The sequence below is a fragment of the Phalacrocorax aristotelis genome, chromosome 6, assembly GCF_949628215.1.
Source record: "Phalacrocorax aristotelis chromosome 6, bGulAri2.1, whole genome shotgun sequence".
Lineage (NCBI taxonomy): Eukaryota > Metazoa > Chordata > Aves > Suliformes > Phalacrocoracidae > Phalacrocorax > Phalacrocorax aristotelis.
In genome coordinates this window covers 33,694,275-33,715,967 of record NC_134281.1, presented here as the reverse complement: position 1 = coordinate 33,715,967, position 21,693 = coordinate 33,694,275, and the positions used below count along the sequence as shown (strand labels likewise).

Sequence of the window (21,693 nt, the reverse complement as noted above, 5' to 3'; positions counted from 1 at the left end):
TTAAAAGACAGATGACTTGAAGATGAATGTAGTTTATTCAACTTATTTATTTCTGTTTATATAGTTCTGTCAGTAGATGGCACAAAAGGTGCTACAAACTGTGCAGTGAAGGACCACTGAACACAAACTGCTTAAGCACCACATTGTTTCTGCTGTTAACTGCCAATAAAAGATTATTTTTAAAAGATGACCCTAGTGTGGAGTGGAACTAGTAGCAGAGGTATGTTCAGAGAACAGTACAGATCCTCAAATTGCTACCCCTGATTGTATTTTTAAAATTAAGATAAAAACACCTACTGCCTGGTCACCTGTACATGACAAGAACAAAGGTAACTTACTTTTACAATAGATTCAAACATCTTAGTATTCAAAATACAATCTCATGAAAAGTTCATCATCCAACAGTAGCTTAGGAGAACAAGCTATACACTGGCACTATACAAAATGACAGCTCAGATACACAACAGCATCCATTAAAATACATCAGTCCTTCAGGCAGTTATGAAAGACAGGCCAACGTCTCCTACCTCAGATCATTGTGGCACATTAACTGAGACCCAGCAGCACCAGCGAGCATCACCCTATGTCAGTTTTCTTTCTTCTCCAGCAATCATAGTACTAAGGCATCCCTTCCCTCAGAAGAGGGAGCTGAGCTGTTTCATTGTCTCTCAAACCTGCTGAGCACCTTACCGTACACTGTCTCTGAGGATGGCTATAGCTGTATGTAGAGCCTCCAGTTTCACTGCAAGCCAAGCAGGGGGTGACCCTTTCCCAAGCAGCAGCTTCACAGCCTCCACTGCCCCCTCCATCGTGCCTACTGCTGCCTTGTACTGCTCCTCAGAGGGTGGGTGACATGCTCTTTTTGCCAGAGGCTGCAGATTTAAGCAAACATGAGACATCATTTATAATGCTCTATGTGAGTGATCAGTTTTCATCCAAATGCAAGAAAACTCTGATGGAGAGGAGCTGTAAGAGACTCCCCTACCTTGTACAAGTTCTTGCCAGCTGGCTGGCAGTGCAGAGCATTCAGGTATAACATTACAGGCCAGGAGTGCATGCGACCTTTTTGCTTAGAACATGGAGGGCAGCAAGAACATCTTGAGCCTCTTTAGATACTTCCCAGAACTGACAGAAATTGACAACAGACCCCAGGTAAAGAAGTGCACATACCTCTCCTGTTGACTCCAGTTCTCTTGTTGTTTTCATAAACTGTGCACTGCAGGTAATCCTTTCTTGTTTCATGCGTTCTGTTCGTGCTTCTGTTGTCTCTTCTACTTGCCTCGTCTAGGGAGAAAGCCACAGGAGAGGTAATAAAACCAAGGCACACTACAAGCCTTTCCAAGTTCGATTTGTATGCCAGTACATGGGGGAAGGAGGGAGAGATCTTAACATGCAGTTCCAATTGAGTCTATTTTCTCACACACTCTTCTGAGCAGGAGATTGAAGTTATCTACAACTGTGGTGTAGCACCACTGGCAGCTATCAGTTGTGTTGCTAATTATCTGTTTGTCAGAAACTGCTCATCCAGAGAGCCCTGCCTTAGGTTACAGCATGATAACCACCCCCTCTTGCCCACTGTGTTCTGAATGAATAGCCATCTGCTCTTAAGAGATTTCTTTCTGACATGGGAAAGGACTAAGATGTTTCATATATGTTCATTTAACTTTCAGAAACTGATCCAAGAACCACAGGAAAAGGAAATCACACAAATGGAATGATGAAATGCTTGTCTTTTCAATAGATAGCCTTTCTGCTTACAACAAAACTGTGCAGTTTAATAATTTTTTTTGTTCAAGGAGGGAAAGGCGAAGTATTTAAGTCTAAGTTGGGAGGTACTGGAAGAGCAGAGTGCATAGGAATAGCAGTTATTAATTCTGCTGATTAAAGCAAGTAGAAAAGTTCAACCAGATCTCAGTTAACGGAACAATTTATTTCAAACGTACTTATTTAATTGCCATGTGGATGATGAAAGTATAGACACAGGCAGCATACAGCTTATTATGGAAACATACAACATCAGCTAAGAAAGCAGTAAAATGATTCAACAACATACCTTAGCCAGAAAGCTAACAACTTTGTTCTTAGTTTCTTCAGAATTAAGACATTGAGGAACAACATCTTCATGGCTTGTTTCCTGTCAAAAATGTTGACTAATAGTTGCTTAGTACAGTCATATTAGCAAAGGAATAGACAGAGTAAAAAAATGTTTCTGTGACAATCCCTTCCTTGTTGCAACCTATGCTTAATTTTCCTTCACTTCCAGCTCCTGAAATCACTTAAAACTGCATTAGCCCTCGTTACTATTGATGCACAATAGCGTCTGTAATACTAAGATCCAAATAGATCAGTGAAAAGCAGCAAACATTTAAGATGGAAGAATTTCTGTACAATAAAAGTTAATAGAGCCAAATACTTGCATCCAGAGTTCTGCCGTGCTTACCTCTGCAAAATGTGTGAATGCCTCCAGTGCATGCTGATGAATCAGCCAGGTCTGGTCAGCCAGCAGAGAAGCAAACACACACGATAACTGGGGTACAACTTGCCTCTGAAAGAGCAAACAACATCTATCAGATCCAAGGAGTTAGTTGTGCATTGTGATTCGTTATTAAAGAATCGCTCTAAGGTCAAGGGCCAGGTTTGTGAAGTGCAAAAGCGCTACTGCCCTGCCTGACACAAAAACACTGCAAGGGAGGTGACATGTTCTGTTCTTTCTTTGTGGAGGTTCAAATATCCGTCCTTTCTAACTGTTGGGAAGCAGCAAGCAAATGAATAAACCAAGCATCTCACATGCACTCAGCAAGCCTCGATGAAAAAGAAAACTGCCGCAGACCATTAATAAGTCTCCAGGATAACCACATCATGGCGCTCCTGGATGTATTCTATTAACTTGATTCTTTAACTTTTCATTTAAATAAATAGCATATTTTTTTCATCGAAAGACTGAAGATTATCTAAATAAGGCCACAGTTATACTTACCTGTGCTTCTTGTGGTATAAACACCTTTCCCATAGAAGAGAGAAAATCCACCATCGCTAGACGAACATGATCGGGGGGACCCAGCTGGAAAAGGGAAGACTGCAGCACAAACACCTGCAGAAAACAAATCCCAGCGAAGCACCATCAAACAGATTGCAGATGAAAACTGTTCTGACTGATCTTTAAATCTGAGGACATTGATTTTGGAAAACTGGACTGAAACCTACAGTAGGTGTGCTACACCTTGAATGAAACTGGCTAGGATAAAGCAGCTGCAGCATACGTTTTAGAAAGAGATAAGCATGCTCTATAGCATAACCATATATCTCAGTTATCTTACAGAGTAATGGGATTCTCAAAAGCCATGTTAACCAAAGTGCCATATATTCAGTTTAAAGACCAAGAATGTAATCAAGGAAGAAATAAAATTAGGAACCTCCACATGTTAAGAGAAGGTCAGACCATGAAATAACTCATTTGAGATTTCAGTAAATCACAGAGAACTTGGTTTTAATGAAGTAAATTATTCATAAGAAGGTGGTGGTGGTTTTGTTTGCTTGTTTTATTTTGTTTTTTACCTGAGTAATCAGTTGAGAGTCTAATGCTTGGATGAAAAATTCTAAAAGGTGAAGTAATAAACACAGTGTTTGCTGGAGACATGGCTCATCTGAGACCTTCAACAGAACACAAGATATTAGTAACATTGCATTTTAGCTTGTGGAATAACTACTTAAGAAAGAATTTAAAGTTACAGTAGTTCTCCAGAATTCTTCACCTAACTTCACATGCGTAAAACACCACAGCATAAGCAGCAGCAGAAAATATTAAAACAGTAATACCAATATTTCTAGGTAGTCATATTTTACAAGACCCTTTTCTTTGATTTTTTATTTTTAATTAAGAGTATGTCTTACCCTCCATTTCCTTCCTCCACTCACTAGTATGAGCAGCTAAAGATTATCTGCAGTATTTCTTTTCACTTATTAGTTGCCAAATACCTTCACAGAATGGCTGACATTGGAAGGGACCTCTGAAGGGGCACATTGTTGCCTCTTTTTCACCCTCACTCTCAAGCTTGCTTTTGTATTTTTTCCCCCAGAGCATGATCCATGACAATACTTTTTTCTTTACTGCAGTTGCAGAGAGGGACAGGTATTCAGTCGCAAGGGAACTGCCTTACCCCCTTGCTCTCAAATACAGGAGGAAGGTTACAGCTCTGTAGGTTTTCATGTGCTAAGCTATCTACTAATTAAATCACCATGAGTTTCACTCACATTCCAATGAGCATTTAAAATAGGCCAAATGTGTAACTGGTATAAATCAGAATGAGGTATTTCAGACTTCTCATTAAGCAAGTCTGAATCTGACACTGAGTAACAGACAGAGCAGCAAGGAGCCATATGTGTATGGAAAATTCAGGAAAACTCAGGAAAATTCAAACTCTGCTTCCCAGAGCATGCGCCTGCCTAATACATAAATCAGGTGACAGTGGGTGGGCAGCACAGTTCCACCGTGCTCTAGAGAGATGGTCAAATCCAAGTAAAACATATTAGTAACATAGACATGATGAAACAGCACCAGCCTCTCAAAGACATCATGCTTTCACCATTGGAGCAGCAAATTCTTTTACCTGCTTAGCCTGGAGGAAAGTCCAGAACTGACCAAGCACTCCCAGGATAGATGCCTGAAGTTCCGCCTCCAGAGTGTCACCAGCAAAATTGCAGGCAGCCAGCAGGACAGAAAGGGCAGTATTCTAGTAGGAAAAAATGTGTAAGACAGACCAAAATAACCTACACATAAAACAAACCAAAACCCCAGGCTCATATTAAACATCTAAAGTGATACAACATGGCCAGAAGCCCAATGTGCTGTGTCAGCAGTACAGTACAGCTAATCCACCAGGCCACCTGCCAATAACGCTTCCAAAGTGAGGAAACCATCCATTACTTCTGTGAGTTTCACACGGCGCTGCAGTCATTAGCTGCATTGGCAGGCAAAAGCTGGCAGCAGATGCTTCACGTGGAAGCCTCTGGTTTCTCACGCTCCTTCGCCAGGAGACCAGTAAGCATCTTTCAGATTTGATGCTGCATAAAAACAGCCAGGACTTCAAAACTTAAAAATAATTGTATGACATAGTATAAATCAGAAATTCTGAAGAAAAATACATCTGCTCACCCAGAGAGCAAACAAATAGAATAACTAATAAACCACATGGCCTCCCCTATCATCACTCAGAGCAGAGTGTCCTAAGGTGCTATGTACTACAAGAAAATATTGAAATAAGAATTCTTGGTCATGCATTTGCCAGTTAGGCATGGAAAAAAGCTGTGTGACACACCGAAGAACAGAACTGAGGTGACAGCAACAGAATCCTTTTAGTTTGGAAATCCAGAGTTCACACACATTTTTATGAAGAGAACTAAGGACCCTTTACCACAGGTCGGAGCTCTCCCAAGGCATGCCTGCTGTTCAGCCACCACCTGCACCGGGCAAGCCCTGCCACACAGAGCTGACACGCCACTTGTTTCCTAAGATCAGGATTCAGGGCCTTGAGGGATATGTGCTGCCATACAGCTAAGTTCTCCTCCTCTTCTGGAAGAAACTTATGAGCAAATTCTACCTGCAAACAAATTTAACAGGAACTAAACAGACCAGAAGAAAATTTGATAACCTGTCAGAAAGCTGAGAAAACAAAATGCACTACTAGTTTGCTTTAGAAATATGACATGAAAAAATGGTGTAAAACCCTTCGTTTAAATATAATCCAACTTTTTTATATAAAACCTTATAAAACTGCCACCTCCTTTGTGGCACCAGACAAGGGCATCAGAAAGATTAAGCAGCTTCAGCTGCTTGAAGTAACAGCCCTAGCAAGCAGAAGAAAGAGCTTTAGCCTCTCCAAGGCATACAGAGAAGCACTGACAGGAAAGGATACTATTCTTATATCTGATGACATGAGAACACTTATGAACACCAGTTGCAGATGCAATGACAGGACATACAGTTTCAGCAAACCTGGAAGACGTGCCACTTTTCGTACTTAGTCAAAAACAGGACTCCATTGCCACCCAGTAAGGCCACATTGCTACCCAGTAAGGTATACGTGCCTTTGTTGTTTTTATTAAAAAGCTCATCTGTACAAATTAGGATCCGCTACGACAAAATAATATCAAGGACAGCAAGTGGGCACTTAGCATCCTGCCATTTCTGAGGAACCAGAAGAGGGTATTTTAACACAGGCTCTTTATTTAAATCTCTTATATTTAAGAAGGTGCTGGTGCTATACTTGCCTGATGATCTGGAGCCATCAAGAACAGCATACGCCTCAGCAGAACACCCAAGGCAGACACCTGGTAACAGTCACTAGGCCAAGACTTTATCTGAATTGGGAAACAGGGAACAATCAAAATAAGGAAAAAAAAATCACCACTTGGCAAATGAATTCTGTACAGAATGTCCTGAGAGTTATGTGGGATCACAGCAGTAACACTAAATAAAACAATGCAGGACATGTTGGAAATACTAGGCATATTGCTTTATATTTTCAAAGCACTGCCTTTGCTAATTATTAACACAATTGAGGAATTAAAACAATCTCAATTTTAGATTTGGAAGAAAGATGAAACTCCTGGCTTTGGACATTTAGAAAGTTTGCCAGTAGATCTAGGATTAAAACTGGCACTGAACTGCAAACATATCTGTGCTTCTTACCAAGTGGGCAATCACAATGACATGGTGAGCACACAGTTCAGCTGTTCCATACCTGGAATATGAGAGAGAGAGAGGCTTGAGAGTCTGTACTTCCTACTTTTTACAGGCTAAATATAATAAATCTTGTCTGAGAGACGGCCATTTCCTCTAACATATTTAAACTTGATATACACAGACACAATTTACTTGAGAGAACCATTCCAAAAATCAATTATTGAATAATAGGAAAGATATGTTCCCCATACTTGCATGAATGTAAAAACGCCTAAGCCATTTCCGCTCCTAATTTTCAAAATATGCTTTGTATCTGAAAATCTAATTCCAGGACAGTTTTTTCTTAAAAAAAAAAATCTCTCTCAAGAAATTAAGTACAACAACAGAACCAGGATTTCCTGGATCTGTGGAAATCCTGCTTGACCTGGAATAAGAACATCTTACCGGGCAAGGAAGCACCACGAGTCCATTGCTAGCAGAGACGTGATCATGCTGGAACCGAGCACAGCATCCAGCAGAGCATACTCCTGAGGAGAAGACAGATATGTCAATTCAACACAGAAACAGACTGCAGGCCTACTATTATTTTTTTCTCCACTAATTAGCATAAAACCTAATAAGATTTTCAGCTTATTGAATTTAAAACGTTTTAAGAACTCGTTTTCATACTCTATGTTCAGCTACACCATCAAGCAAGCAGCTACACCTTTAGTTTTGCATACTTTGTACCTGTACATTCACTTCAACAGGCTGAGGATCCTTCGCTTTTCAGAACATTTCCTCACATGCATCCCTTCTTTGCAAAGCAACTTTTATGATTTTTTTTAAAAAAATAAAAAAACCAACATATTGCCAATTTTCTTCCCAGCTTTATTGGTATCAAATAAAGTCTTTTCCTCTTTTAGGAACACCAATTTTATCTGAAAGAGGTATGTAGCATTCAGGAAAAAACCCTAAATGAAGGCTACAATTTTTGTGACTACTCTTAGCTTTATAAAGCTTTACATTGATCTAGAGGTTCTTTTGCCTATGTGGAGGAAAAACTGAAAAACTTTTTAAACATTATATAACATTAATCAAAGCCCAGAATACTACAGTGAAGTAGAAAAATTTGCTCCTTGCATTTTATGGTATGTTCTTAGCTGGAATCACAGTATAATCTCTACACATTAAATGCTACTTTATTACTTCACGGTATAGACTAACAAAATCAGGTAAATTTAATACAAGTTGAATACTGCATAAAAGGCAGTTCCGAACCTTTATAACAACTTGACCTCCCCCCCTCCCAAAGTGAGAGGAAGTTTCCAACACCACTGAGGTTCTCGAGAACTTGTATGAAGCTTTGTTTTCCCCTTTCCCACAACTGACATCTGCTGTACACCAAACTCCAGTCATGTAACTATCACGGCTGCCTTCTACAGAACCATTCACACTTAAGCATCCCTTTAGAGCTAGATTGTTAGAAAGAACTCATTCTTTTTTAAATAGTACCTATGCGTCACAACAGCTGAAGAGATAAGCTAAAAACAATCTTACCAGCTGAGGAAAGTGAGATGGGAGTGTGGAAGCAATGAAGGAGCACAGGTGGACACAGACATAGTGATACAGGGTGATGGGAACTGCTGGCTGTCCTGTACTGATCACCTCTGGCAAAAAAACAGGGAGAGAAAGCTCTCCAGAACATTGCTGGAAACTGAAGAAGAGAGCTGAAAACAAAGACAGGCTGCAAGGATTTAAAAAAAAAAAAAAAAAGGAAGAAAAACAGTTGGGTTACAGGTATGCAAATCCGAAATCCTGCAAACAACATCTGTACTACAGAATGTGTCTCTGACCGGAAATGGTGGCAACAACTTCAGTGCTTTTACGCCAGATTTACGCTCCTGACTACCTTCCTCTTTTACAAATTCAGGTGATTATTAGAGGGTTCAGGCATAAAAATGCAAGATTTTAACTTAGTGAAAGATCAACAAATTATGCACACATCTTTTTATCCTGGAAGCAGTCTAAATACCATTCCTTTCCTAGGAAAACAAAGACATCTCTGGCTCTGTATCTTTCACTCCTGAACATCAGATCCTGTTTTTCTCCACACAAGGATGTACATCTATAGAGTCTGACAAATTTTGCTATTTGGTTGTGAGGGAAAACCCAACACCAGAGCCCCTGTTTGCCCATACAGACCAATTGTTGTGGTGAAGAGTCAGAGTGAAAACCTTTTTAGTACCTTTTTCCTGTGTTCCAGAGAGTTTGCACTTCTTCAGACTGAGAGGACAGCTTGTCCATTATGGTAATCAAGATGAGACACTGGGGCAGCTGCTGCTCAGGAGGGAGACCTGTGGAAGTTAGGGGTTTTTTTGGGTGTGGGTTTTTTGTTTGTTTGTTTTAAATATGATGTTAGTTGCCCTGGTAAATATACTGTGTATGCAACCTGGCTTTTAAGCAAGTCACAAATAATGAATGACTGATGAAACATAAAAGATCCTAGTAAAACAATTGAAAAAAAAAATCACTTATAGACAGAGCTGGGGTGGGAGGGAGGGAAGTTTCATCATGAACATTATGTTTGAAGTGGAAAAAAATGCAATATCCTATTTCAGGTAAAAGCTAAATAAAAAGTCCTAGTTCTGAACTGTCACTGCAACATGATGCAAAGGAGTTACTATCTGGGTGCCTCACACTTCCAGTCTCCTTGAAAGCAGTGGATGCCCCAAACACTGAAAACAAAGTTTTCTTCTAAGTATGTAAGGATCATCACAAGGCCAGACTGCACATGTGGGAGAGGTGTCAGCCTACAGAGAGAAAAGGAGCAACTGATGCTCACACCATATCTGCCATGAGGTAGCACAGCTATCGGGATTATGACATGCTGGTCAGGGCAGAAATGACAGAAAGCTAACCATTTTTCAGTTTCAAGGGATTCTACTTTCCACAGAGAATAATTAATTTAGGCAAAATAGCTGTCTCTCCCCACCAACAGAACAGCAGAAAAATTTCAGCCTACTTTGAAAGTTTGTGACAAACATGGAATGAAATTATGCAAAACAGCAGAACTGATAGAATTTCTGTTAACCACATTAATATTGAAGTTACTGTAAGTACTTTGGAGAAGATGCATTCAACAGCAACATGAATTATCTGTTATAAAACCCATCTGAGTTAGTGTGCAACTGACTACACCACAGCACTTACAAAAGAATTAGAGGCAAGCAAACTAGCACAGAATATGGCTTGTGGTCCAGAAAGTCAAAATACCAATCCTGATCCCTTAGAGGTGCTTACATAGTACTATAGCAGTGGTAGCTGTATTGTAAACCCACCTAACTTTTCGCTTAACACTTGCTCCACAAAAGGGCTAAAGGGAAGAAGTTGGTTGATGAGAGGGTCCAGAGCTACAAGGAAAACCTGGGATATTTCATCTCGATGAACTTCTGAGATCTCTGGAGCATAAAGACTAGGAGGAAATTTGCTGAGGGGGGGACAAAAAAAAAAGTTAAATAGTCTCAGTAGCATTTTCAGTAACATTACTTTTCAAAAGAACTACAAAAAGGCAAATTCATGACTTCCTTGTTATTGGGAAATAAAAGACAGGAAAGGCTCCCCATTATAGAATATCTATTATAGCTGAGAGTTACAACTCTGCATTCAGCCTTTAAACTAGGCAGCACAATCCAATATTTTACCAAACATTGAAAGAAAACCTGACAAGCTCACGAAAAATGCATGTAAAATACATATAAGAAATATACTGAATCACAAAAAAAGAAAAAAAGAGTCAAGCAACAAAAAGCCAGAAACACACCTGTATGCACAATTTGACAGTCATAAACGTGACGGCACTAACTTAACACATAGCACTAGTAAAAGGGTACCACAAATTCTTTGAAGAGAAAAAAACATGGGACAATAAAAGAAAAAAAAGGAAGCAATAAGAGAATAAAGCAAAAGAGATCATGACACGAAAACCGTCTACTCTTGCAGCTTATAAAGTAACTGTAAAAATGCTACCTTCCTACCCAAAAATCCTGCTCAGTTTTGCTGAGTGAATAAAAGTTTACAACCTTCCACTTGAGAAAGATCTACAAGGTAAGTTAGAAGAGGAAACTTGTAAAAAAGTATCCACCCAATCTTGCAGTGAAACATGCAGTGAACTCATGAGCACATCTCACTGCAGAACTTGGTTTCAATTCCAAAAGAACTACTGACACCCGCCCTCTATTATTATAAAGCCCACTTTCCCCTATTCTTCCCCACTATTGGAGCAAATAGAGCAACACTTCTGAAAGAAAAATAACAAGCTGCTTGCAGACTGTGATGCTTTATGAGCATAACATGAAAAAAAGCATTTGCTTCCAGGAGAACCAGAGTGTCCTTTTGTGAGATTTCACAAGATCCTAACAGAACAGTGAAGCTATGAGAAGTTTCAGAATACTTGGTTTCTGATACTCTCTGCCTTGAGGACAAGTGTTTCCATACTTTGTCTTAACATTGAAACAACCTGTCAAATTGTTGCTGCTGACACCTGCATTTAGTCTTGGTTTTTGTCCTTCACTAGAATTTAAGATAGGGAAAAAAAAAAAAAAGAGTAGCATACATATACAAAACAGAAAGGAATTAGGATTACCAGGGAACAGTAATTCTAAATTGCCTTGACTTTGCACTATTTGACTAACATCACACTACCATTTGTTTCAAAGAGGAAGGCACACTGCTGGGCTGCTGTTTTAGCTCTGCCTAACTGCTTCATTGCAAGGTGACCAAAGGGCAAATCCTACCTTCACCTTTAGGAACAAGAATTTTCAAATGACATTGTATAAATAGACCCAGTGCCCAAGACAATCAATCTGCACGTTCTACTCATAATGTCAACATTTTCTAACAAGTTATCAATTGCAACAAAGGTAATGTCAATATCAGACACACAGAGCCCTGATCAAGAATGGGTTTAAGGTACCTAACACCACACAAAAACGTCCAATTTATTAAAAACATTTTTTTAGGTTTCTGTAAATGAAGAAAGAAAGTAACAACTCTGGAACAAGACTGTATTTTTATATCTTAAACTACCTGCAACTTTAAGAACGTAATATTGGAGATGTTATTAAGATACTATCCATAATCGCTTATTTATACGTCACTTACCTGTATATCTGAAGAAAGAGCTGATGTAACTGACAGCACAAATTGGAGAAGAAAGAAAGAAATTCCTGCAAAAGCCATTAATTTTGAATGGTACTTTTAATATAAAAATATGTGATTAAATACACTTTCTGTTCTGCTATATTGGTGTGTAAAGTACTACACTGTAAAAATTGGTTAAGTTCTAACAATCCAGGGCAAATGCAAAGCAAAAAAAAATTCCTAAGATTGATTACACTTCATGTGTGTATACATAGTAGGTAAAACAATTAAATTTATAGGCTTCTTTAAAAAATTAGTAAGTACAGTTGTAATAGCCAGACAGCGCTACAGAAATCTGAAGCGCTCTCATACATGCTGTAAGGCTGTTTTACCCTGTTGCAGTGCTACCTACTTTGGTTGTTGCTCTGCTCTGGCTGGTTCTTGTGTTGACACAACCAGAGCAGACCAACGACACAACCAGAGCAATAACCAAGCCCCTGCTTTTACCCCATGGGACAAAACAGTTGCAGCATGCACCTTCACTACTGTTCCTCAAGAGCAAAGATTTTTCACATACATTCTTAAAATGGGTAGATTTATAGCATGCCTTCTAATAATGAGAAAAATAAAGCACAGCAACAAAGTGTGAGGGCCATAGAAAGAGCAGGAAGTTAGTGTCAGAGCTAAGAAGAGTATGTGGGTGTTTCTTCTAAGGCCACATCGTTTTCAATTGTTGAAATCAGGAACAATTCTGAAAACTTAGCAACAGGTTTCATCTGCTTAATTCTTCCAGCTAAATTACTACTGCATTGACTCAAGGCTGCCTGTAAAGACCAGACATCTCCTACCAACTCCTCAGTGACATGGCTTGTAACAGCTTATTATTCTTGTTTGTTTTCTGTTAAATCACAGCAGTAATCCCGCTTAGGCTTCTGAGTATATACAGGTGGAAAAACTCCAAGCAGGTTATGCACAGATGTTAATTATACCACCCACGTGGTGGTCATAAATTGTTAAGATACTATGCAGTACAAAATCATTCTATTTGCAGACCAGTGGCTTAAATTTAATACTAATACAGAATTCAAGTATTAAAACCTACCTTGGTGTAGTGTACCAGGGAATTAGCAAAGAACCTGCACAGCTTGACAGTCTTCTGGAACAGCCTGAGGTCAGTGCCCTCCTGTTCAAAGAAAAGACGTTCTAAAACTTCATATACAGAGTAATAAAATAAAAAAGGAAGTTAAATAGGTTTTGAACATCATTAGCAATCTCAGACTTAGAATCCACAGCTATATGGGAAAAACTAGAAATATTCAGTAAGCCTCAACATTTTTATAGCAATATTCAGAATTGAAATATATCTTTTGATTGACCTTGGGATATCATCAGTTTAGGAAATAAAAAAATTCCCATAGAGTATGGTGGAAACTTATTTTCAGCACCCCACTAAAACACCCCCAATCTAAACAAAGCTATGGGCCTCATTTTCACATGGTTTCAAAAGAACAAGGTATTCGGCCTGCCACGTGAAGTAAAAAAACCCAAACAAACCCCAACAAAAAAAACGCACAACACCCAAACCCAAACCACTCCGAGCCATAATACAGCACAAAGAATTTACTCTCCTCAAGCTCAACGGCAGCTTTGGGAGTTTTGTAATTAACCTGTATCTCTGACATCTTCATTTGCTCAGCCAGTTGCAAACAGGAGTGAAAAGAAAGAAGAGTGTCCTTGCACAGCCCACCGAGGATGTCGCTGTGTTTCAGATGGCACTGCAGCAGAGAATGGTGTTTCAGGCTTTGCCTAAAAGATAGGAGTATAATCAGATATTTAAGTGTCAGAAGCAATCACGCAATGAGTTAGGACAAATCCAAAGAACTAATTCTGCTGTTTAGGCTTTTATATAACACCAATTGGTGCGATATCTGTGTACACCGAAATCAGAAATTTAGAGAGAACAACCCTCTTCTCAAAGTAGCCATGACCGAAACACAGAGGAGAGGCAGGATGAAAGTACAAGAAAACAAGCACAACTCAAGCCAAAAACGCCTACAAAATTGCAGGTCAGACCTCTTAAGATTGTTTATTCAGACAATGGTGTTTCAAGTTTTCTTCTGTATTGTAATACAAAAAGTTAAGCTTCTGTTAGTTTTTCACATACAATTCCTAACTACCTTCACTGGCAGTGCCTTTAATACTACTTACTAGCTAAATTTTTTAATTTTCGTAAGAGCTAAATTGAATTCTCTAATTCCAATTTTATTTGAAACTCTGCATATAAAGCTATTGGAATGCTGGTTATTTAAAATCAGCCTGTTCGTATTACAATCAAACCCAAAGAGTTCAATGACATACTTGATTATGAACTTCCACGTATTGGCATGAAGAGCATGATCCATGTTGGAAATGACAGAGCATATCTCCAGCACAGTGTGGATTACTAAGGAGAAAACAACAACTACTGAGTTAAATCAGGTTCATGAGTTCACAGCTATGCTCCTCCCCTAGGAAACAGCAGCAATCACAAGCACTAAGGGAATACCACCACGTTGGTAGAATCAGGAAAATGGCTCAGCACTTAGGTGCTGCCCCGTCCTACAAACCTATACAACATGCTCCATCCCACAGAGAAAGTTTTAGAAGAAAAATGGAAATATTTCAAGCTTCGAAATGCTGCTTTCTGAAAGGCTGGTCAGGACAGCAGGAACTGACCATGCTCAGAACCCTGTTTTAAAAATTCAGACATACTCTCTATAGAAAAAAAGACCGAGCAGGACTGAAAAAAACATTAGGCCCACATATACCTGACACCATATCTGTGATGTTATCTTCAGCACAGCCCATGGAAATCATATCAAGCAGTTCCATCAGCTGCTTCTGAAGAGAGTAAGTTTCCTTGAACATAGCTTGTAGGAGGTCAGAAATCAAGTGCAGATGCCCGCAGTACACTGATTCACTGTCCTGTAGGAAACAGGGAAGAAGAGGTTTAAAAAACAAAGTTCAGGATTCACAGCCTGATTTTTCACATGCTGAAAACACTGAGAGCTTTGTCATACATTTCACTGGAAATAAGAACAAGGCAGAGATGTACCTACTTTTAACTCAATACGCAGCTAGATCGGCAGCTTCTGGTACCAGCCCCTGTTCACTAAATATAAAATGCTATTCATCTGCAGCCTCATCAACAACTAATGAAGTCTGCCTGGCTCTCGTGAGTTTAGTGGGCTTTGGATTAGGCCTTGATGCATGAACCTGAGATCATATTTCTGAACAAAACAGTACAAGATTAGCAAGAAAGGAAGTAGCATTCAAAAGATACCCCAATAGTGTCAAATAAGAATTGTTAAATAAAGGCACTGCACTTGAGTTCAACACCTGACATGGAAAGCTTCTGTAAATATTCCATAAGAAAGAAAAATTGAAAAGTGAGAACGAAGGCCAGCCAAAAGCTATTGTGTCCTTATGACAACCTTGTTTTATTTTCACTGCTGTAGAGGAATTTACAGTTGCATCTGAAAATGCAGATCTGAAACTGTTATACGTTACTCATTGCAACTAACACAAAGGTCCCAGTTTTAACTTTCAATCCACTCTGGAACTTGCATAGAAATAAGGTAAGCAGCACCATTTGGTAACCATTTGTAGCTCGCAAAATACTGCAGCGCTCAGAAGCGCACAGATGTCACAGAGAGCCTGCGTTCATAGCAAAACGTTCAACTGACACTGACGCAAAATATGGAAATTGCGGTCTGTGCCTCCCACTACCAGGCCAGATTCGCCTGGCAGGCAGCTGAAAAATCATCTTTGTACTTGTGCACTAAGTACATCATATAAACTATTTAACAACTAAATTTAAATTAAAAAAAAACAAACAATTTGACAACAGTATTATTTCAAAATAGGATCTTCTTGCAAAGTGAGCATTTCCTAAAAGCCAACCAACGTAAGAATTTTCCTCCTTCTAACACAGACCTACCTTGCAGTGTGTAAATGTGTTCTTTATTACATAAAGAACCGAGGATGGAAGGGTGCGGATACTCTCCAGAGGCACACACTCTTGCAGTGTGCATACATATCGTACACAGCCAGTCAGAGTTTCCAACAGTTGCACCATAGTCTTAAAGCAAGAATAAACAGCAACAGTCAGTGCTTTTTCCTTCCTGCCGTAATTCCAAAAGCATCTTTTCTTAGCTGAATCACACCTAGATTATTACAGCATTTAAAGTTCACTGCTATGGCATAAATAAGTAGCTTGTTAAAGAAGAATGAAGCTCCATAAAATAATATCAAGCATTTCCAGACCTTTTCTCCGATACCATATACTCTTTGAAAGTTTCATCTTTCTTTTGACTACTGTTCTCAATGCACCAAAATTTTAAAACCCTGAATTAAGTGACTGTATAAATAGGTGCCAGATTCACTCTTTAAACATGGAGAATCACATACCATTTGTACTAGACAATTTGAGATTTTTTTTTAAATTCTGATTAGCATCACACAATAAACGTAATCAAATAATTCACAAAATTTTAATTGAACTTCAACTGCAAAGTTAGTTCAAATTCCATTTTAACCCTCTGGTTAGTAGCTAACAAAAACAACCCAGAAACCTCTTAACTGTGTAGGTAAAATCAAAGAATAATGTAAACACTCCTTTGACAACTTATTTCATGGAACTTGCCTGTAAAAGATTCCTCACAGTACTGCATAACTCTGTATTCTGGCTGGTTAATCCTTTGGCCTCACTGGATAATTCATACATCAAGTTATCAAATAACTGTAGAGTCTGTCAGAACAATATAGAACTTCAACATTTTATTTCTAAACATACACACGCAAATACTAACACCATTCCATATCTGCTTGCTTACTTTGCATGGAGTCCTGGGCTACTGAGGAAACTCACAAGGGAAAACACTTTCTAGCATTTGAATCATAAAGCATGATATACCGAGACGCAAAAACTGTCTTACATTTTCCCAGATTATAGACAAAAGCTATATTAGCTGTTACTTTTTATACAAATCTGTTAGTAAAACAGACTTCCTAGCTAATTCAGTTGAAATATATACCTCATTCTATCAATGATTTCTTACTTAGTTAAAACCACACCATTTTAAATGGAACTGCATTTTGTCTGAGAAAAATCAGGGTTTTTTTTTTTTGTTGAGAATGCTCATTAACAGTTTAAATACATAAAGAAATAACTCTGTGACCTACAAACAACAATAATTTCTACTCTAGTTGAGGTCCTTGGATATTTTACAGGTGTAACTGCTGAGGCCACAAAGACAGCGTGCACGATATTACCTAAACTGGTATGGTAGAGTAAGCCTTGTTCAGGATATGCCTGTTATCAGCCCTTTTTCTTGTAACCTCCCAAATTTGCTACAGGACATAAAATAAGGTAAATGGAAGTCAAGCAGCCAGTTTTACAGGCTTCTTAAAATATATAAGCTGAGGCCTGAAACTTAAAGGAGTAATTCGGCACTGCTTTACTTCAGTTAAAATGTAATACAACTACAGCACAAAATTCTCCATCATTTAATCCAAAAAGAGAACACATGTTAGGCCAGTATGATCTAAAAGTTTATTTACTGTATTATTCACAAATATCACAATGCTTATTCATGATATATGACTGTCAGGTTCTTCAGTTCTTTTGTCCCGAGAGGCTACCCCACATAAAAATTTTCCACCTTGGTTATTTTATAAAAAGCCCAATCTTCTTCAAAAGAAATAAAACTCAATTCTGTTACTGAACATAGGAAGTAGAACATCATATATCTGATCCTCTTCCCACTGTAAATAACGGTAACAATCACAGAAACAATCCAACAACACAAAATCGTTAAACTCTTAAAGGGTAAAATTTTAATTTCAAGTTTTGTATCCAAAGCAATAATTATATCATGGGACCTCAGAAAAGAATCGCTGCATTTTATGTTGGTTTTTAGCACTGGACTGACTGACAATTCCACATTTAATTGAAGCCTTCATACCTTAGGTAACACTTTTGAGAAAAAAGTTTGTTCCAAATCTGCAAGGCTGATATGAGGCAAAAACATTTCAGTCAGGATCCTCAAAACACCTGCAAAGCAAAAAATTGATATAAACTTAGAGAAAAACATGTGATTTATCAGAAATACATAGCAACCTACCTACCAGATAAAACAAAAAACTGCATCAAGTAGAAACAGATCAGATATGTGGCAACGTAACATTGGCCACATATTGTTACTTGACTTTTTTTTTTTTTTAAGCTAACATAAGACCTCCAACCTGCATAAACACATCAATAAGAGCATTGCACCTGGGTATGCTTAGTTGAAGGCTGAGCATAATTGCCCATCCAACTAGAATTTTCCATATCCCAAACTAAATAGTTGCACATTTAACATGCTGGTTAGCACTAATATGCAACAGTGAATATTAGCAAGACTCCTAAACAGTTATGTATCAGCCACATTTTCTTATCACTGTCAGGTATTACCAGACTTCTGCCACCTGTGAGATAGCCGCCAAAAAACAATAAAATACAAGATAAAACGCACCCTTCTTTCAAGCATCTAAAAATCTTAAGTAGTGGGAAGGAAAAAGCAGCCTTATATGCATAGCTTCTTTATGAGCTTCTATAAAGCTTATTCAGCATGCAGTTAGGGTAACATACAAGGTCCTGTAGGACTGCTGATGACCGTGAAAGTCACTCGCTATAGCATAAGTACTTTTAAGTAGTGCAGAATTTATCATGCAATTGCAATACAAAGATCCTTAGGAAGAGAAGGCACTTCTTGGTCACTACTTACGAATATGCTCAGCCCAGTCTTCAGACTCTTCGTACATTGAGTAAAAACGTTAAAGAAACTCAAACTTGTTCTGCCATAAAGGTAATCTTTAAAGCCTCTGCAGAAGTCACAATAACTTCTCTCATGCTGTCCCACGTACACTTCATCCATCATATGAGATTAGTGGGGGATGCCGCAATGCAGCCAGACACACCTCTGGCTGGGAGGGAGGGCAGTTACCTACAGTGCTAAATGAGACCACACGCTATTTTCTACCGTGAATCTTCTTATTTCAGTAAAGGGCTGTACTCACTCACAGTGAAATACTGCACCCCGCTTTACTATCCTGTGTCAACCCCTTAACAAAGGTTGCACCATATTCCCTCCCACGGATTTATTTACCTGAACTGTGCAATGCTGAAGGGGGAGCACCCCCACGCCCCCCCACCCCGCCATTTCGGGGCAGCTCCCTGCAGTCACCCAACAACCGAACCATCCTCCCAGGAAGGATATAAGGAGCCGGGGCAAGACAGTAGGAAGCTCTCGGCGGCAGAGACCCCAGTCCCAGCCTCCCAGCTCTTGCAGGAGCAGCTCAGGATCTGTCTGGGACATGGCGCCCACTCCATTTACCTCAGGACGGGGCAACGGCGGGAAAAACTTTCCTCCGCTATCCCAGCAGCCTCCGCGCGCCCCCCCTTTTCCCCGGCGGCCGCGCACGCGCTTTGCGGAGGGGCCGTAGCCGCGGAGGGCGATTGTGTCCGGAGGTCGGTACCGGAGCAGGGAAGGAAACGGGGTGGGTAAACCGAGACCGGGGTCCCCTTTCCCAGCCTTGCATGCTCCAGCCGGGGTGGAGGGAGGGGAACCTGGGCCTTAACAGCCTCCGGGAGGGGGGGAGGAGGTATTTTTTGCGTGGCTTGAAACGCTGGTTTTACCGGAATAACACAAGCTACCCGCGTATATTCCGACATCGCATGAGAGGTCTGGTCACCTGTAGCGCTCCTTTCAGCGATTTAAATGTTCCGAGGATTTTTCTTAAATGAAAATTAGGCTGCTACAATTCAACGGTTTGGTTGTGCAAATATTTGGCTGTTTAATGATGTGTAAAACTATTCACTCTATTTCCAGAAGTAATTCACCGGATTCATCAGCAAAACATTAGATAGTCTACCTGCAAAGCACTGTTCACCACAGAGATAACTACATAAAAACATCCTCCATTAACATCCAGAAGAAAAAAATCTTTGTATCAGCACTGCTCTTGGGTGGGTGTTTCCTGCTGTAATAAATTAAGCTGACTTTTTTTTTTATTCCTGAAAATGGCTTTTCGATTTAATTTTAATATTGATGAAAGTGAGAACAATGAACCAGCTGCTCACGACAAGACAGACTTACAGCTGTGCTCTCCAAAACACAAGCAGGAATCCATGGAAAAGAGCAAGCAAACAGCCAATAGCGCGGCAGGCTCTAGCCCAAGGCTGGGTGCCGATAAACAACGAGATGAGACACCATCAACGAAAAAGCTCTGCTTTAAAGCTGCCAAGGAACACGACATTCCTGAAGATGTCAATAAAATACTGGAAAATAAAGTCATGGAAACAGTATCAGACCTGTATTACGTAAATATGTCCGTAGTGGAAATGAAGTGTTTGGATGGCGCCGATGGAGAAGGCATTGTCTCTAAAAGTGTTTCTTCTCATTCTGATCTCATCCCAGGGGTCTATGAGGGAGGACTGAAAATCTGGGAGTGCACCTTCGATCTTGTAGACTACTTCTCAGAGGCTGAAATACAGTTTACCAACAAGACTGTATTGGATCTGGGCTGCGGGGCTGGGCTGCTGGGAATAGTGGCTTTAAGGGGTAAAGCTGAAAAAGTCCATTTTCAGGACTACAACAGCACAGTGATTGATGAAATAACCTTACCTAATACAGTGGCTAACTGCATAAACGGAGGCGACAGAACGGGCAGTGGAGACAACAGAAAAACTAGTGAGCCTCCTTTGAAGAGGCCCAAGCAAGCAGGATGTGTAGCTGACATGCTTGCCAAATGCAGGTTTTTTTCTGGAGAGTGGTCTCAAGTCAGCCAGCTCCTGTTAAGCGGCAACAAACCCTTTCTGAAGTACGATGTAATTCTCACATCTGAGACCATCTATAATCCTGACTACTACGGTGCTTTGCATGATACACTGGCTCAGCTCTTGGATAAAAATGGCCGTGTGTATTTGGCAGGCAAAGCGTATTATTTTGGGGTTGGCGGTGGTATCTACCTCTTTGAGAAATTCATTGCAGAGAGAAACGTGTTTAGGAGCAGCATAGTTAAAATAATTGATAAAGGACTGCAGCGATGTATTATGGAAATAGCCTTTAAAGATTCCAGTTAAAATTTTACCACTGGTCCTTCAAAAATATCTTAAACAAAATGTTTTAATCCTCACATCTCTGCTTTTCCCTCTGTTGAGTTCTTCTGGTCTGACAAAATAAGAATGCTCATTATTGAAATATTTGACAAATTCTGATGTCTGACTGGAAGGGAAGGACTGATTCTCTTTTTCCATAGAAAATGGAGTTCTGCTTAAACCACCATCTGTGTATTCCAATTAAGGGTCATTTATATGCATTTAAAATTGAAGCGGGTGACTGACCCCAGTCCCTCTCATATTCTTTGGCAGTGCCAGAGCTGTCTGGCACAGAACTGCTTGCTGAGCACAGCCTGAATGAGACCATGCAGCATCTGAGTATGGCGCAGGAGTTGTTCTCAAGAGTTGGGCTTCCAACTCAGATACAATTAAACCACAGCAACAGATTTCAGAACCGACTGCACACCTGCATGCTCTGCTGCTTTGCCACCAGAGGGGGATGTGATTGTATTTATCACTGGTGTTCTACTCTGCTAGCAATCTCGCTAATTGTTGTAATGTTTCCATATGTAATGCATACATGACTTCTATTCAAGCCTTTGAAAAAGTGTACCAGAGAATATTTACTAGCGTGGTTTGTAAATTTTCACATTTAGATTTTGACATGTTACTCAAGAAAATTTCATCAAGTAATTGGAAATAGCCATACTGTTTTTAAAAATTAATAAAACTGATTTCTGTTTTAGAA

At 39.6% G+C, this 21,693-nt stretch overlaps 2 protein-coding genes across 10 annotated transcripts; one reads left to right on the top strand and one right to left on the bottom strand.

Annotated features, from left to right (window-relative positions):
* Nucleotides 1-16: 16 nt before the first annotated feature.
* Nucleotides 17-19,390, bottom strand: FIRRM (FIGNL1 interacting regulator of recombination and mitosis). Of its 8 annotated transcripts, none has more exons than XR_012661157.1 (24): nucleotides 19,096-19,289; nucleotides 18,613-18,643; nucleotides 17,809-17,897; nucleotides 16,488-16,592; nucleotides 15,783-15,923; nucleotides 14,611-14,767; nucleotides 14,162-14,246; nucleotides 13,471-13,609; nucleotides 12,906-12,986; nucleotides 11,825-11,889; nucleotides 10,003-10,151; nucleotides 8,910-9,018; nucleotides 8,222-8,408; nucleotides 7,127-7,209; nucleotides 6,689-6,740; nucleotides 6,264-6,357; nucleotides 5,412-5,593; nucleotides 4,608-4,730; nucleotides 3,556-3,651; nucleotides 2,978-3,091; nucleotides 2,441-2,545; nucleotides 2,054-2,150; nucleotides 1,171-1,284; nucleotides 17-872 (listed from the first exon to the last, which is right to left on the bottom strand). XR_012661157.1 is itself a non-coding variant. In XM_075097011.1 (24 exons), exons 1-24 carry the CDS (start codon nucleotides 19,201-19,203, stop codon nucleotides 687-689), a joined length of 2,676 nt encoding a protein of 891 aa, XP_074953112.1. In that variant the 5' UTR covers nucleotides 19,204-19,390; the 3' UTR covers nucleotides 17-686. The 8 variants fall into 8 exon arrangements, 7 of the variants coding, with proteins under 7 accessions (XP_074953112.1, XP_074953108.1, XP_074953109.1 ...); XM_075097011.1 differs by having other exon boundaries at nucleotides 2,054-2,134; nucleotides 19,096-19,390; XM_075097007.1 differs by having other exon boundaries at nucleotides 2,054-2,134; nucleotides 5,412-5,597; nucleotides 6,268-6,357; nucleotides 19,096-19,288.
* On the top strand, nucleotides 19,264-21,693 carry METTL18 (methyltransferase 18, RPL3 N3(tau)-histidine). Of its 2 annotated transcripts, none has more exons than XM_075097023.1 (2): nucleotides 19,264-19,355; nucleotides 19,717-21,693. In XM_075097023.1, the coding sequence occupies exon 2, from the start codon at nucleotides 19,908-19,910 to the stop codon at nucleotides 20,967-20,969; it is 1,062 nt and encodes a 353-aa protein (XP_074953124.1). In that variant the 5' UTR covers nucleotides 19,264-19,355; nucleotides 19,717-19,907; the 3' UTR covers nucleotides 20,970-21,693. The 2 variants fall into 2 exon arrangements, with proteins under 2 accessions (XP_074953124.1, XP_074953123.1); XM_075097022.1 differs by having other exon boundaries at nucleotides 19,316-19,384.

Coding starts and splice junctions, on each gene's coding strand:
- METTL18 (XM_075097023.1), top strand. CDS start 19,908: ATGGCTTTTCGATTTAATTTTAATATTGATGAAAGTGAGAACAATGAA.
- FIRRM (XM_075097011.1), bottom strand. CDS start 19,203: ATGTCCCAGACAGATCCTGAGCTGCTCCTGCAAGAGCTGGGAGGCTGG. Junction 14,247..14,610: donor CATCACAGATATGGTGTCAG/GTATATGTGGGC, acceptor TTTTCTCCTTAG/TAATCCACACTGTGCTGGAG. Junction 13,610..14,161: donor ACGTGGAAGTTCATAATCAA/GTATGTCATTGA, acceptor CCTATCTTTTAG/GCAAAGCCTGAAACACCATT.